General features: G+C 42.8%; 1 protein-coding gene across 14 annotated transcripts in view; it reads left to right on the top strand.

The window, feature by feature from the left end:
• Positions 1-7,168, top strand: part of DUS2 (dihydrouridine synthase 2) — a 1,383,726-nt gene extending 1,376,558 nt beyond the window's left edge. For all 14 annotated transcript variants that reach the window (XM_073605117.1, XM_073605118.1, XM_073605124.1 and 11 more), the window contains one exon: positions 6,856-7,168. In XM_073605117.1, coding sequence (XP_073461218.1) covers positions 6,856-7,081 — 226 coding nt within the window. In that variant the 3' untranslated portion in view covers positions 7,082-7,168. The remainder of the gene's footprint in view (positions 1-6,855) is intronic.
• The last annotated feature ends 7,866 nt before the right edge of the window (positions 7,169-15,034 follow it).

Below are 15,034 nucleotides of genomic sequence, written 5' to 3'. Positions count from 1 at the left end.
TACCAGTATTTTCCTTGACTGAGCCATTCCCATCATATTTGGTACGCCCCACTCCATGCTGGGAATTCACCTTACCAGCGAACTCAGGTTATTTCAGCCTATATTTGGTGTGTGCATCTTCAATGGTGGCCGGATCATAGCCCTTTTCCAAAAATGTTTTACTCTGTTCATCATAATCTTTTAGATGAGAGCAGGTCCTTTGGAGCCTGCGAAACTGACCAAGAGGTATGTTTTTGATCCATCGGGGTGGTGATTGCTGCGGGCATTAAGGTATGAATTACCTGCTGATGGTTTGAAATGGGTACGACAAAAAATGATTCATCATCCACCATCAGTTCAAGGTCTAAAAATACCAACTTCTGGCTATCCAGCACATGGGTGAATTCAAACCCAAAGGGATTATTCTGACAATGGGCCAAAATGTTTCCAACTGGCTATCATCACCATTCTAGATGATCAGGATATCATCCATATAGCGAGCATAAAGGACCAGGTTCGCCCCAAAGGGATTATTGGACCAGATGTGAAACTGCCCCCAATAGCCCATAAAGAGGTTGGCATAACTCGGGGCGAACCTGGCCCCCATGGCTGTGCCCTTGGTTTGTCTGTAATACACATCCTGAAACACGAAGTAATTGTGTGTGAGGGTGTATTCGATGGAATGCATGATGAAGGAAGCTTGTCTGGGATGTAAATGATATTCACGAGCCAAAAAATATTGTACAGCCTGCAGTCCAAATTGGTGCTGTATAGACGTGTACAAGGAGGTCACGTCCAGTGACAGCCAATGATAACCTGTTTGCCAAGGATAGTGGGCCAAAAGATCCAACATATGCCCTGAATCACGAACATAGGATTGAAAGCTGCACCACCAAATCTTGGAGAAAATGATCAATATAGCTTCCCATAGGGCTAGCGAGGCTGTCTATGCCCGAAATGATGGGCCAACCAGGAGGGTTGGTATTGTACTTATGAATTTTCGGGATGTGCTACAGAAATGAGGTATCATTGTATGCTTCATCCACTAATAATTTCAGGGCTTCTTTATATGGATCAACCGGATCACCATCCAACTTCTCGTAGGTACTGGTGTCTCCAAGGAGTCTGGATGCTTCAGCTAAGTAGTCAAGTCTGTCTTGTATGACCACCCCCCTTATCTGCCTGTCTAATGATCACTTCATCATTGTTCTTTAAAGAGTCCAAAACTTTTTTATCAGACAAGAACGTGGGGGAAGAATAATCCTTTTTGGCCCCATGACAAAGTTGTACCAATTCAAAGTAAACCACATCATAAAAGTTAAGCCTCATCCCCAGTGGGGATGGAAAACAGATCTTGGCCTGAAATCTTGGCCTGGATGAAATTTTAGCTGCTGACAAGTCAGTACACTGAGCTCCTTCAGACCACAACTCCTCTAGCATTTGCAATGCCTCATAGTCATGGTCAATGCTGATATGCTCTGGGGTGACAGAGGGATAAGTGGTATTCCCAGGCTCCTTCGTATCCTTTTTGATAAAAAAAAAACGTTTGAGGGTAAGGTTGCGTGTGAATCTATTTAAATCTATAAATAACTCAAACAGGTCTGGGGGATTGGGTGGGGCAAAGTTACGTAGTAACCCAAGTTCTGATTCTCTAAAAGTTAGAGGACAAATTAAAGATTTTTATGGTATCATAGTTGGATCTAATTTCTTCCTTTTTTGATTTTCTTTCCTCCACGCTTGCCTCGTCTAGTTTTTCTACCGATCTTTTTCTCCGATTGCCCCCCCCCATGGGTGTACCCTTCAATAAAGAAGAAGGAAAAGGGGTAATGATAAAGAGGAGTTGGCAGAAATGGGTGGATCAGATGGATGGATGGGCACCGGGCCACTGGGTGGTGTACATTCAGGGTGATTAGTGGACGATACCATTTCTGTACTATGAATTATTACAAAGGGAGCCCTCAAATGGGGGATTCTCCTTTGCCTCAGCAAAGGTGACACCATTGGGAGACTGATGGATTGAAAAATCATAAAGCACTGTTGTTGGCGTTATGTTAGATGGACCTGGCTTACTGCCTTTCTTCTGAGTCCCCCCATTTTTCTGTCGGCCACCGGATGCATCGCTCCAACCAGAGGTTTTAAACTTACTATTGTAGTTGTTATTCTTAAAATGTCTGCCTCCAGGCCACTGCGACCCATTGGAACCCCTGGCTGGTGCCGGTCCAGGACCATAGGTAGATCAGTGAGCAGGAGGTTATTGGGAACTATTTGGTGGAGGTCTGTTCCTAGAGTGTGAATGGTTGACTTCTCTATATTGCTGCTGAGGGGGATCCCGGGGGGTGGCAGAACCTGGACCATTATTAGGGCGTGGTGGCCTATTGTGACATGATGGCCCATACAGGGCCCCTGGTTGTCTTGTTCTTTTCCACCAATGTTCACGACCCTGCAAAAAATTTGCCTGACTTCTTACTAATGAGGTCAGCCTCAAATTCGATGATTTGGTCATTGATACTATCATCCCATAAAGAAAATGAAGCCAAATGGGTAAAGGGATTGAGCTTGTCTTTGGCAGCCTCAATCTCAGAGCGAATGTGGGCAACATTCCTCTCATGTTGGGAAATGATGAGGCTCATCCATTTTCTACTGCATTCCCTGGAGTGCTGGTACCACTGATTCCTAAGGTCATCATTCAAAAAACTGCACCTTTTGGTGTCCCTATTCATGTCCATGGGGACACCGTTGTACTGCTCCCACCCCGGAAGTGATGTCTCTTGTCATCAGGTGTCTTCCTAAGTTTCCAGGAAGTGGATTCCCCCTGGCACTGAGCTGGTTCCCTGGGGTCTGGTAAGGTGCCTGTGTGACATCGGGTGTTCACTGATCGGCGCCCTTCAACGGGGATGATCCTGCTGGCATCTGTTGGGGTTCCTGAAGCTTCCAGTTGTGTGATCCTAGTGTGTGCTTTTTGGACACCTTTAAATTCCTTAAAGTGGTTGTAAAGTCTCAAAAAAACTCTCCCATTATACATTCTCTTACGTGGCAATAGTAATGGAAGTGTGTGTTTTTTTTTTGTTTTTTTTTTTTTGCAAGATCTACTCTAAGTACCTTTTTAGATAGGAGCTCGTCTATGTGGTCATATGGTTCAGTCTGCTCTCACTCCCGAGCAGATGGACTCCAGTGGGAGAGGCTGTTATTCTTCTCTCACTCTGACTTTGTGCGAATTGGATTCAGCTTATTCTCATTGGCATCATAGAGGAGCAGCTGGCAGGGAATAGTATTAATCAATGAAGGCTGGAGTTGAGGCGAGGGGCGTGGAGGAGATCAGTTTCACACACAGACTATAGAAATGACAGGGAGAGGGGGAGATGCAGAGATGCTGAGAAGAGAGCTGGTTGACGGAGGCATGTAATCTGAGCATGCTATCTTTGATCAGCAACCATGATAAACCTGGTCAGTTTAAACAGTGGAACACAGGAACAGACAGGATCAATCGGATATTGTACAATATAGAAAGGGACAATTGATATGGCAAAAGCACTGTGCTATATCTCATGCCCAAAAGGGACAGGAGCATATATATTTTTTTAGGGTTACAACCAATAGAAAAGGATATGCTTTTTTTTTACTTTTATTTTTTTGATCAACTGAAGTTTTAAGATCACTTTTAAACAGAGGTAAAGAATCTTTATTGAGACATAATAAGGTGTTGTGGTCTGATAAGAGGCGCTTGGATTCCTGCAAGTAATCTTCTCTATTTTATCACGATAGAGCCCCTATCTGCTTATTTTATGATAATGTCTTTATTATTTTGTAAATCTTTTAGAGCTCTATTCTCTCCTCTCCTTGAATTGTGTTAATATGTTTTCCGTTAGCAAAGATATTTAGATATTCTGCATATAGAACATGGTAAAATATATTAATTAATAGGCTTTGGCCTAATGAGGACAAAACATGAATTATGGCCAGAAGGTGGCATGTGAGCTATCTGGGAAATATAAGGTAAACATCTCTTCGTTTTTGAAAAATGACATATTGGGTAAAGGACTTGAGGTATAGTTCTCTTGTAAAATTACTGCAATGTATGGTGTGCTAAAAACTCATAAGAATCCAATATTGGATCAGGGTTAATCACTTTATCATTATGATGGGTGGTATCCAACTGAGGGACTGATAATGTAGCTATGATTATCTGCTTATGTTCTTTCATAGAATATGATTGTTTTATTATAAGGTTACAGAAATAAATTTATTAAGGTCCTTGAATAATAAAAAGGATTATGTTTATAATCCAGTGCATAACTGAGTTCCCTATTTAACAGTGATAGTTCTTTATTATTCATTGTATGGGAAGATAAATTGTATATTTTCACTGTGTCAGTAACTTTGGAGATGGTAGTTAATTTCTTCTTCCTTTTCTGTGAGTTCTTGCCTCTATAACATCTGCTTCTTCCTCCTCCTTTTTTTGGGATGGTATGTGTAGGCCATGGCTAAAAAATGTTGTTGACATCTTGTTTGGGTCCAAAAGGAGGTTGTTTGTCTGAATTCATGATGTAATCTTGATGGGGTCCAAAAGCAAGTTATTCACCTAATATTTTTTAAAAGGAAGCCATCAAAACTAAAATAAAAATAAAAATAGTCCTTCAAACTTCAGCAGCGCTGAACAATTTTAAATTGTTGCATAAATAATATATATGTAAAAATAGTAGTCTGTAAATCCGAATGGGACCAAAGTTTAACACAAAACTTTGCATGTAGCAGTTCATAAATGATTCTTGTGCTTCGACCATTACCGCATCTAGTCCTTGTACTCCCTATAGGAATTGCACTCACAGGATTGCAGATCAATACAAGCCTCTTTAAATGTGTGAGGTAGTGGGATCACTGCCAAACAAACATCCGTCCGACCCTCAGAAAATGATCAGCCAAAATGAAAGCAGCCACCTGCTTCCTCTGATTCACCAGGATCTGATCAGCTGAAAGTTTTCTTCATGATACTCGGGCAAAGAAAGGGAGTCTCATAGTGTAAAACTGTAAAGCTTTAATTTATCTAAAAGGCCCCCTTCCCTTAATACATTGAACTTACAAAGATTTAGAAAAAGTATCCAATAAAATGGTAGCACTGTACATTCGGTTCTGTTAATCTGACCACCTGTCGGAGAGCTGTAGTCATCTCTGGTGGTTCCCGGGGAGAGACCAAAGCCGATGACCTTTGTAGCAAGCCGTGTGGTACACCTGGATGCGTTTCGATGAATCCGTCTTTATCAATAGGCATGACCTGCACGGTCAAACGTGCTAATTTATAACCTCTCAGAGTTGTATTTTAACCCGTTCATTGCCAAATAACCGATCACCCATGGTTCCCACCACAGAACGATCAAACTCTCACTGTGTGAGCCTATTAATACATTCTAACTAAATAAAACAGGAAAAAAAGCAGCAAAATTATTTTAAATTCGTACACAGTGTGAGGGATGGCTGAACTGGACACGCAATGACAATCAAAGCTGCATGTTCCGACTGCAGTCACTATCATCACACAAGCACAATATTTAACCAAATAATGTCACATACATGCACATTCCATATATCAATAAAAGATTAAGCATATATAACTTTATAAAGCGCCATGGTAGATAATAGAATCTTGAAATTAAAGTAATATTCAGTGGGAAAAAAAAACTCTGCACATAACCAATGACAGTTTGATAATGATAATCTGACTAATTTAATACTATAACGCTACAGGTTCTAAATCTGATAATACGATCACATAAAGCTATCTGGGGATTAAGGCGGGACAATAGTCCCCAATCCTCATTCATTTTGTAATGTGTTCGTTCTGACATATATGCACACCTTGCTTAATAAATTTGTGAGCCACAATGCGATCACATGACCCATGTACTCCGTTCTCATCAAATGCACATCAACATTAGAACTCCTGAACGGGTGTCACCTTCATGTACAGCTTCACAGACAAACAGCTTGTTAACCGAAAGTGACAACCCAATTCAGCGGCCACTGTAGCAGAATAGTAACTGTATATGACTGCACTCAGGACCCGTTTAACCCAATCCCAGTGCTTATCAATCCCTAATCCTAGTATAATAAAATGACATATAAAATCTATTGTCCGGCGCAACTAATTTTAAAGACGTATAAGACACTCCCTACTTGCATATCACACTTGTGACATTATAATATATACCGTTTAGTAAATCAAGGAAACTGCCAACTGACAGCCCTAAATTATAATAAACCAATTACTGCCTAAAATGTATCGGGAGATGCCAAACCTAAACATTCAGACAGCAATTATTAAAAGGAAACAAAAAACACAAAATAATAATAAATAGGTAAGATAAACCCGATCAAATAAACCTCCAAACATAAGAACTTTTAAGAACGAGAGGAGGACCTGTGGAGAACCATGATCTGTGTGTACATATACATGAACATACACACATATGTCGATAAACTCAAATATAACTATTGAATACCATAAAAAAGAGAAAGCGACTAAAAAAGACAACTGCTGCAACACAAGTCTAAAATCGTGCTGATAAAGGGATTGTTAAATGTACCACAATCACATTATTTGCACAAAAAATTCTATCCCCAATTGCTCTACTAAATTTTATGGCATGAACTCAATCAATAGTCACTAATAAAGCAATCCTCTATCACAGCAGGTAATTGCTGGCTGGGCAGACCGCCATGGATAGCTGCCGCTGACCTGTCATTAAAGTGTACAGGGCTCACAGGTGGCAGAAACAGCAGCAGGAATTAGCAGATTTCCGCTGCTGTCATTTTAGCCTTACTTTTCTAGTTATTTATAAAACTTTTATTTTTTGCTTATTTTGCTTATTTTTTTAATTCTAGGGATAAGTCCAAGAAGCTAGCAGAACAGGCTGCTGCTATTGTTTGTCTTCGGACCCTTGGGCTCCCTGAGGGAAAGATTGGTGAAGGAGAAAGTGACCTTGTTCATAAAAGGAAGAGAAAAATGCAGTATCAGAAAGTTGGCTCAGGAAACCTGTCAGAAGTGCCTCAGACAAAGAAACTACACCAAGAGGATGACACAACCGAAGGAAAAGATAAAGAAAGTTGAACTTGTATTTTGGTATATTACATTTTTTTCCAAATATAAGCAGTAATGAAATGTAATTACACAAAGGAAATAAAAACATAAATCATAGACACTGAATTCTTATCCATTCTTTATTTAAGATCAGTGCGGCAAGCAGTGTTAATTTCGTTGACTAAATTAATACTATTTTAGTCCACTAAAATACAACTAAAACAAATCAGATGACTAAAATATGACCAAAACCTAAATGGCATTTTAGTCAAAAGACTATAACTAAAACTGAATTGAAATTTGATGTCAAAATTAACACTAACTAATAGCAAAAGAATTATACCGAAAAATCACTAAGTACATCATGGTCAGGCAAATACATACAGTAGAACACATCATGGATAAACAAGGAATTGTAAAGAATAGGTTTCCATACAATGCAATGGCGATTTTTTTTTTTTTTTTTATTATTATTCTCTTTAGAAAAGATTCTTGTTTTTCTGCTACATAGCCTTTGCAGTCTCTTTCAGCTTCCAGATTGATTAAATCCTCAGCTGAGCCTTGGGGGATCAGACCTTGATTCCACCAGGAAGAAGATGCAGGTGTGGCCTGAAATGTTGCTTGGGGCACTTCTGTGCCTTTGGCTTTCACCTAGGCACACAGTGCAACAAGATTAGTCAGCCACAGGGTGCTATACAGATCAATGGCCATTGTCCACTCACTTGTTGAACCCTGCCCCTGAATGTTCTTTAAGGACCGCAAGGATTTGCCCCCTTAATGACCAGGCCATTTTTTGCGATGCGGCACTGTGGTGCTTTAACTGACAATTGCGTGGTCGTGCGACACTGTATTTAAACAAAATGTATGTCCTTTTTTTCCCACAAATAGAGCTTTGTTTTGGTGGTCTTTAATCACCTCTGCATTTTTTTTTCTTGCACTAAAAACAAAAAAAGACCGACAATTTTGAAAAAAAAACCAATATTTTTTACTTTTTGCTATAATAAATATCCCCCAAAAAATGTAAAAAAAATTTCTTCATCAGTTTAGGCCGATATGTATTCTTCTACGTGCATCGGCTCCGGCGTTGCGCCCCTAGTGGTCTTAAAGCGGCCGACATACCATGATGGCAATTCGCCCAGGAGAGCCAACATGCTGCAGTAAAACAGGTAAGAGACTCAATTCTTATAAGCACAGAGAGGGCAATCTGACACAAAGACCTGAAGTGCCGAACTGTATGTTGTCTACCGGGAGCTCGGGTTTGGCACATCACGGATCTGGTGGACCGATTACTGGGAGGGGCTGGGGAAGACCCGGCTGTCATGGTGCACGTTGGCACCAATGACAAAGTCAGAGGAAGATGGAGTGTCCTAAAAAAACGATTTTAGGGACTTAGGAACAAAATTGAGGAAAAGGACCTCCAAGGTACCTCGAACCACACCAGAAAGGCAGAGGGAGACTAGGGAAGTAAACAAGTGGCTGAGGTGCTCGTGTAGTAAGGAGGTGTTTGGGTTCCTGGAGAACTGAGCTGACTTCTCAGTCAGTCACCAGCTCTTTAGAACGGACAGACTGCACCTAAATGAGGAGGGTGCAGATCTGCTGGGAGTGAAGATGGCCAAAAAGTTAGAGGGGCTTTTAAACTAGGTGATGGGGGGGTCCAGAGGTAGAGATTAGTTAGCGCGGAACATATTCCAGAAGGTAGAATTGGGGGCATTAGTGGTAGGTTGACCTATTTGCAACCTCAGAACACCCAATAAGGAGACAGTATGCGACCGGTCTAAACTATGTGGCATGTCCATCACTGCAAGGGGTCTGGCAAACAAGATGGGAGAACTAGAGCTAACTGTTGTTCGAGGAGGATTTACATTTTGTAGGAATTTCAGAGACTTGGTTCAACAGCTCTCACGATTGGCTGGCAACCATTCAAGGGTATTCCCTATATCGCAGGGATAAAGAGGGTAAAAAATGGGGAGGGGTGTGCCTGTATGTCAAAAATGATGTACACGTGAATGTGAGAGATGACATCACTAAGAGAGCAAGCGAGGTGGTGGAATCCTTATGGGTAGAGCTGCAAAGGTATTAAACTAAGGGGAAAGTAATACTGGGAGTATGCTATAGGCCCCCTGAACAGAGGGAGAAGGCAGAGGTGGACCTCCTATCACAATTTGGATTAGCAGCAAAGATGTCATCATAATGGGGGATTTTATTTATCCAGGCATAGACTGGATGGAAGGAACCGCGCATTCATCTAAGGCTTGCCGGTTCCAAAATGTCTTCCAGGACAATTTCATGGGTCAGATGGTAAACTAGAAAACAAGGTGTTACTAGACCTACTGATTACCAAGAATACAGACTTGATCATGAATGTAAAAATATATGGGGCAATTTAGGAAACAGCAATCGCAGGTCAATTAGTTTCAGTATAAATCCAACTAATAAGGGGAATACAAAGACAGTGAATTTAAAAAGGGCCAACTTTCCTAAACTACGAGCCTTGCTAGAAGATACAATTTGGGATAAAAGTTTAGGAACAAAGAACACGGAGGATAAAATGGGTATGCTTTAAGAGCATATTAAATAGGGGCATTAGCCAGTCCATCCCAATGGGACATAAATTTAAAAGCGCTAATAAAATTCCTGTGTGGCTTAACTCCAACATAAAAATGCATATAAAAGGAGAAGGCCTTCAAAAAATACAAGGCTGAGGGATCAACATCAGCATTCCAACTTTACAAAGAATACAACAAGAAATGTAAGGATGCAATCAGGGCGGCTAAGATAGAACACGAAAGGCACATAGTGGAAGAGAGTAAGAAAAATCCAAAGAAATTCTTTAAGTACATAAATGGTAAGAAAGGGAGGTCAGCTCATATTGGTCCCATAAAGAATGCTAAAGGGAATCTGGTTACTAATAAGGATGGAGAGATGGCGAATGTATTGAATTTATTATTCTCCTCAGACTTTTCGAGGGAATCGGGGGGCTTCAGTAACCAAAACTGCAATGTTTATCCCCATGACCCATCACAGGAAGCACCCTCGTGGCTAACAGAGGACAGAATTAGAAATAGACTTGAAAAACGTAACATTAATAAGTCACTGGGACCAAATGGCTTGTACCCGAGGGTCCTTTAAGGAACTCAGTCAAGTAATTGCCAGACCAGCTGATTGGAGAAAAGCCAATATAGCACCAATATTTTAAAAAGGGCCAAGATACATCCCTGGGAATTGCAGACCTAACATCAATTGTATGCAAGCTCTTGGAGGGGATGGTAAGGGACTATATACAAGATTTTAGCAATGACAATTGTATCATTAGCAGTAATCAGCATGCATTCATGAAGAATAGTTCTTGCCAATCCAAAATTCTTGTCAACCCAAAGTTCTTGCCAACCCAATCTGTTAACCTTCCATGAGGAGGTGAGCTGCCATCTGGATAAAGGAAGGCCCGTAGATGTGGTGTATCTGGATTTTGCAAAAGCATTTGATACAGTTCCCCATAAATGTTTACTGTACAAAGTAAGGTCCGTTGGCATGGACCATAGGGTGAGTACATGGATTAAAAACTGGTTACAGGGACAAGTTCAGAGGGTAGTGAAAAATAGGCAGTACCCGGAATGGGCAGGGGTGGAAAGTGGGGTCCCCAAGGGTTCTGTCCTGGGACCAATCCTATTTAATTTTATTCATGATCAAACTGGAGGAAGCTAAGCAGGGCAATAACTTCTCCACAGGATGTGGAAACCTTGCAAGAAGATCTGAACAAATAGGATAATAATAGCAACTACATGGCAAATGAGGTTTAATGTGGAACAATTTAAAATAATGCATTTAGGTGCAAAAATATGAATGCAATCTACTCCCCGTGGGGAGAACCTCAGGGAGAATCTAGGATTGAGAAGGACCTGGGGGTCCTAGTAGATGACAGACTCAGCAATGGCATGCAATGCCAAGTAGCTGCAAGCAAAGCAAACAGAATATTGGCATGCATTAAAAAGGGGATTAACTCCAGAGATAAAATGATAATTCTCCCACTCTACAAGACTCTGGTCCAGCCGCATCTGGAGTATTTTATCCAGGTCTGGGCACCAGTCCTTAGGAAGGAAGGGCTAGAACTGGAGTGAGTCCACAGAAGGGCAACAAAACAAATGGTCTGGAGGACCTTAGTTATGAGGAAAGGTTACAAGCACTGAACTTGTTCTCTCTGGAGAAGAGACACTTGAGATTTCAATGTACAAGTGGCCGACGTACTGGTGACCTCACGATAGGGATAAAACTTTTCCGCGTAAGGGAATTTAATAAGACAGAAGAAAAACGGTTTAACCTTAAACTGCGTAGAGGGTTCTTTACTGTAAGAACGGCTAGGGGGCGTGGCCTGACGAGGAATGTGAGCAGACCTGCTGCACGGAGCTCCCGCTGGTGATTTGGTGATTCTTCTATTTATCATATCCTCGCACACGATTTTGCCCATTTTTGCCTGGTATTGCTGCCCACTGCCTCCCTGAGGTACTGCCAGACACCAGAACCGAGCCGATGACCCGAGGAGAAGCCGCGGCCGCAGAGCTCCAAGCTGGCCAAGATTGCACAGTCTCAGCCTCCCAAAGCACAAGCATGGTCTGGAGAAGAAACCCGAACAGGGGGGTAAGTCAAACAAGTCCCCGAAGCCCAAAGAGCAGCCCAGGGACATGCTGTATTACACTCAAAAGCTCTTTGGGCGAGCAGACTCCCCTCTGCCTGCCTCACAGCAGCTGCCATACTCCCCTGAGCTGGATTGCAGAGAGGAACAAACATGCTTGATGATACAGTGCCATTAGACACCCAGAGTGATCCTGTGTCTGATCTGTTTGATCTCTCTCCAGAAGACTGTGCTTAACCATACCTTAGTGAGATCCTGCATGCAGTTCACAAATGCACTGCCCCTGTGGAGGACCTAAAGGAGAAGTTTTGAGGGCTGAGGGAAACGGTGATGTGGAAGACCAGCTGCCCCCCCCCCTGACGAGAGATGTTGGAGTGGCTACTCAAAATGCATTCCAAGCACTTAACAAAACTGATGACCTCGAGAATTCGCCTAAGACGCAACAACGTGCGCATAGTGGGACTCCCGAAAAAGGTGGAGGGCAGGGACCCCACAGTATTTGTTGAAGGATGGCTGCAAGAGGTATTAAGGAAGGAAGCCTTTTCTCCTATCTATACAGTGGAGAGGGCACATGGTACCACCGAGGCCCCTCCTGCCTGGCAACCCCCCCGCTCGATCCTAACCAGACTTCTGAATTACAAGGCTAGGGAGGTGGCGTTGCACCTGGCTAGAGAGAAAGGTGCTGTCCACCACAATGGCACCAAAATCTCATTTAATCCGGACTTTTCCACGGAAGTGCAATGCAGATGATCGAAATTTGCAGAAGTCAAGAAAAGGCTCCAAAGGCTGCAGCTACCATATGCTATGCTGTTCCCTGCCAAACTGAGGGTGACAGCAGGAGGCCAGAACCAGTTCTTTGAAAACGCGCAAGATGCAGCTGCCTGGCTGGATCGAAATGAGCAGGACTTCAGCCGCCGCCGACAAAATGGAGCAGGTTGACCCCCGCAGGGACTTTAGGATACCGGGGAATGTAGGGTGCTTTGTTCCTTATACAGTCTGCTACTTTGAAGCGTAATTTACACACAGCGAGCAACTTCACCTTCTTTTTTTTTTTTTTTTTTTTTTTTTACTTTTTGTTGGTTCCACTGCTTACACCGACCAACACGGGTGACGCTACCATGTCAGGTGCTTGTGAGCCACTTGAAGCCATGGGTTACATGGTTGTTGCTTCAGTGCCCAGTTGGCACGAAAAGACAGACTAGGTTATATGCCTTGGAAGCTTCAGCTATGTGCGTTTAATCATGGCTATGTTCCAGGGCTCCCTATACCTCAGTTTGTGTTTTTTCTTCTACTCTTATGCCGCGCAGCTGCGCGAGATTGACTGCCTTCTACAAACACTATTTCCAATGTACAGCCCCCCTGATGGACGAGTGCCTTATGTTGCAATGTATGTTGCCACACCCAAATCATTGAATTGCTCAGACCAGTTGGCTGACTTGGGGAAAGTTGGTTTCCTGTTCAATATGCCTTTAACCACTTCAGCCCTGGAAGGTTTTACCCCCTTCCTGCCAAGAGCACTTTTTACAATTTGACACTGCGTCGCTTTAACTGCTAATTGCGCGGTCATGCAATGTTGTACCCAAACGAAATTTGTGCCTTTTTTCCCACAAATAGAGCTTTCTTTTGATGGTATTTGATCACCTCTGCAGTTTTTATTTTTTATGCTATAAACGGCAAAAGACTGAAAAATTTGAAAAAAAAATGATATTTTATACTTTTTGTTCTAAAAAAATCCAATAAACTCAATTTTAGTCATACATTTAAGCCAAAATGTATTCAGCCACATGTCTTTGGTAAAAAATAGTCAATAAGCGTATATTCATTGGTTTGCGCAAAAGTCATAGCGTCTACAAACTAGGGTACATTTTCTGGAATTTACACAGCTTTTAGTTTATGACTGCCTATCTCATTTCTTGAGGTGTTAAAATGGCAGGGCAGTACATACTCCCCCCCCAAATGACCCCATTTTGGAAAGTAGACACCCCAAGGAAATTGCTGAGAGGCATGTTGAGCCCATTGAATATTTTATTTTTTTGTCCCAAGTGATTGCATAATGAAAAAAAAAACATATTTTACAAAAAGTTGTCACTAAATGATATTTTGCTGGGCGTGGCCTGGAGCGGCATGAAGTAGGACGCAGTTAGACAGAGCTCCGCCGGTCATATATCCTACTTTAAACTCCTGAGACCGCTAAATAGTACCACAAACCTGTACTACACCGCCGCCGAACCGGGGATCAGTCAGGGCCATGTCACCGACGAAAAAGACATCCGCAGCGGCCACAAAGCTGGAACAATACCGCCGGCAAGGCACGGACCCCTCCAGCCAAGATGGCGCCGCCGCGCTGGAAGAGGAGCCCTCAGCCGGAACAGACACAGCAAGGGTGCTGGAGGCGATATCATCCTGCCAAGAAGCCATCACAACATGTCAGACCTCCCTCACAGCGCGGATTGAGGAAGTGAAAGTGGACATTTCTCTGGTAAGGCAAGATTTCCAGAAACTAAAGGGCAGAGTCACAGAGGCTGAGAACAGGCTGAGAACTGTGGAGGATTCCCTCCCCCCCTTGCAGAACACAACATCAGAGCTGCAGCACCAAGTGAATCAGCTTCTCCAGAAACAAGACGACATTGAGAATCGCCTCCGCAGATGCAATCTCAGATTTGTCGGTCTCCCAGAGGGGGTGGAGGGGAAGGATCCCCCCACGTTCTTGGAAAACCTACTTTGTGACGCATATGGAAGAGAATCGTTCTCCCCAACATTTGTCGTTGAACGTGCGCACCGTCTATCAGGCAGGCTGCCACCACCTGGAGCCCCCCCGCGCACGTTCATCGCAAAATTCCTGAATTATAGAGACAGGGACACCATTCTCCGGCTCAGCAGAGTGAAGGGTAATATCCCCTTAGGAAATAAAACAATCGCCGTATACCCGGATTTTTCTGCAGAGGTACAGCGAAGGCGTCGCACATTCACGGAAGTCAAGAGGCGCCTGCGCATTAAGAATATTAAATACACCATGCTTTTCCCGGCCCGGCTTCGCGTGGAGGGGGAGGACAGGGCGCACTTCTTCGAGGATCCGGAGGCTGCCATCGCCTGGCTGGAGCAGAGAGAAGCTCACAGATAAGTTCTGTTTTATAATTTTCTTGCTTGCCCCCAAGTTAATATGCGACTCCTCAAAGTATTCCATCTTACAATATTCTGACTTTTTATGCGGAACACCCTTAAAGTTCGGAACCTTCTATATAATTGCAGGATGAGCAGTCTGCCCCCCCTCCCCCTCATTTCTCGCTGTTTAATACTTTGAGATGCTGGAAGATCAAACACTTGATCCGCTTTGATTAGGCATGCTCCTAACTGTA

The sequence above is a fragment of the Aquarana catesbeiana genome, linkage group LG11 (genome assembly GCF_042186555.1).
Source record: "Aquarana catesbeiana isolate 2022-GZ linkage group LG11, ASM4218655v1, whole genome shotgun sequence".
In the NCBI taxonomy this organism is placed as follows: Eukaryota; Metazoa; Chordata; class Amphibia; order Anura; family Ranidae; genus Aquarana; species Aquarana catesbeiana.
The sequence above is the reverse complement of the archived record's forward strand: the minus strand, read 5'-3'. Positions and strand labels throughout refer to the sequence as shown.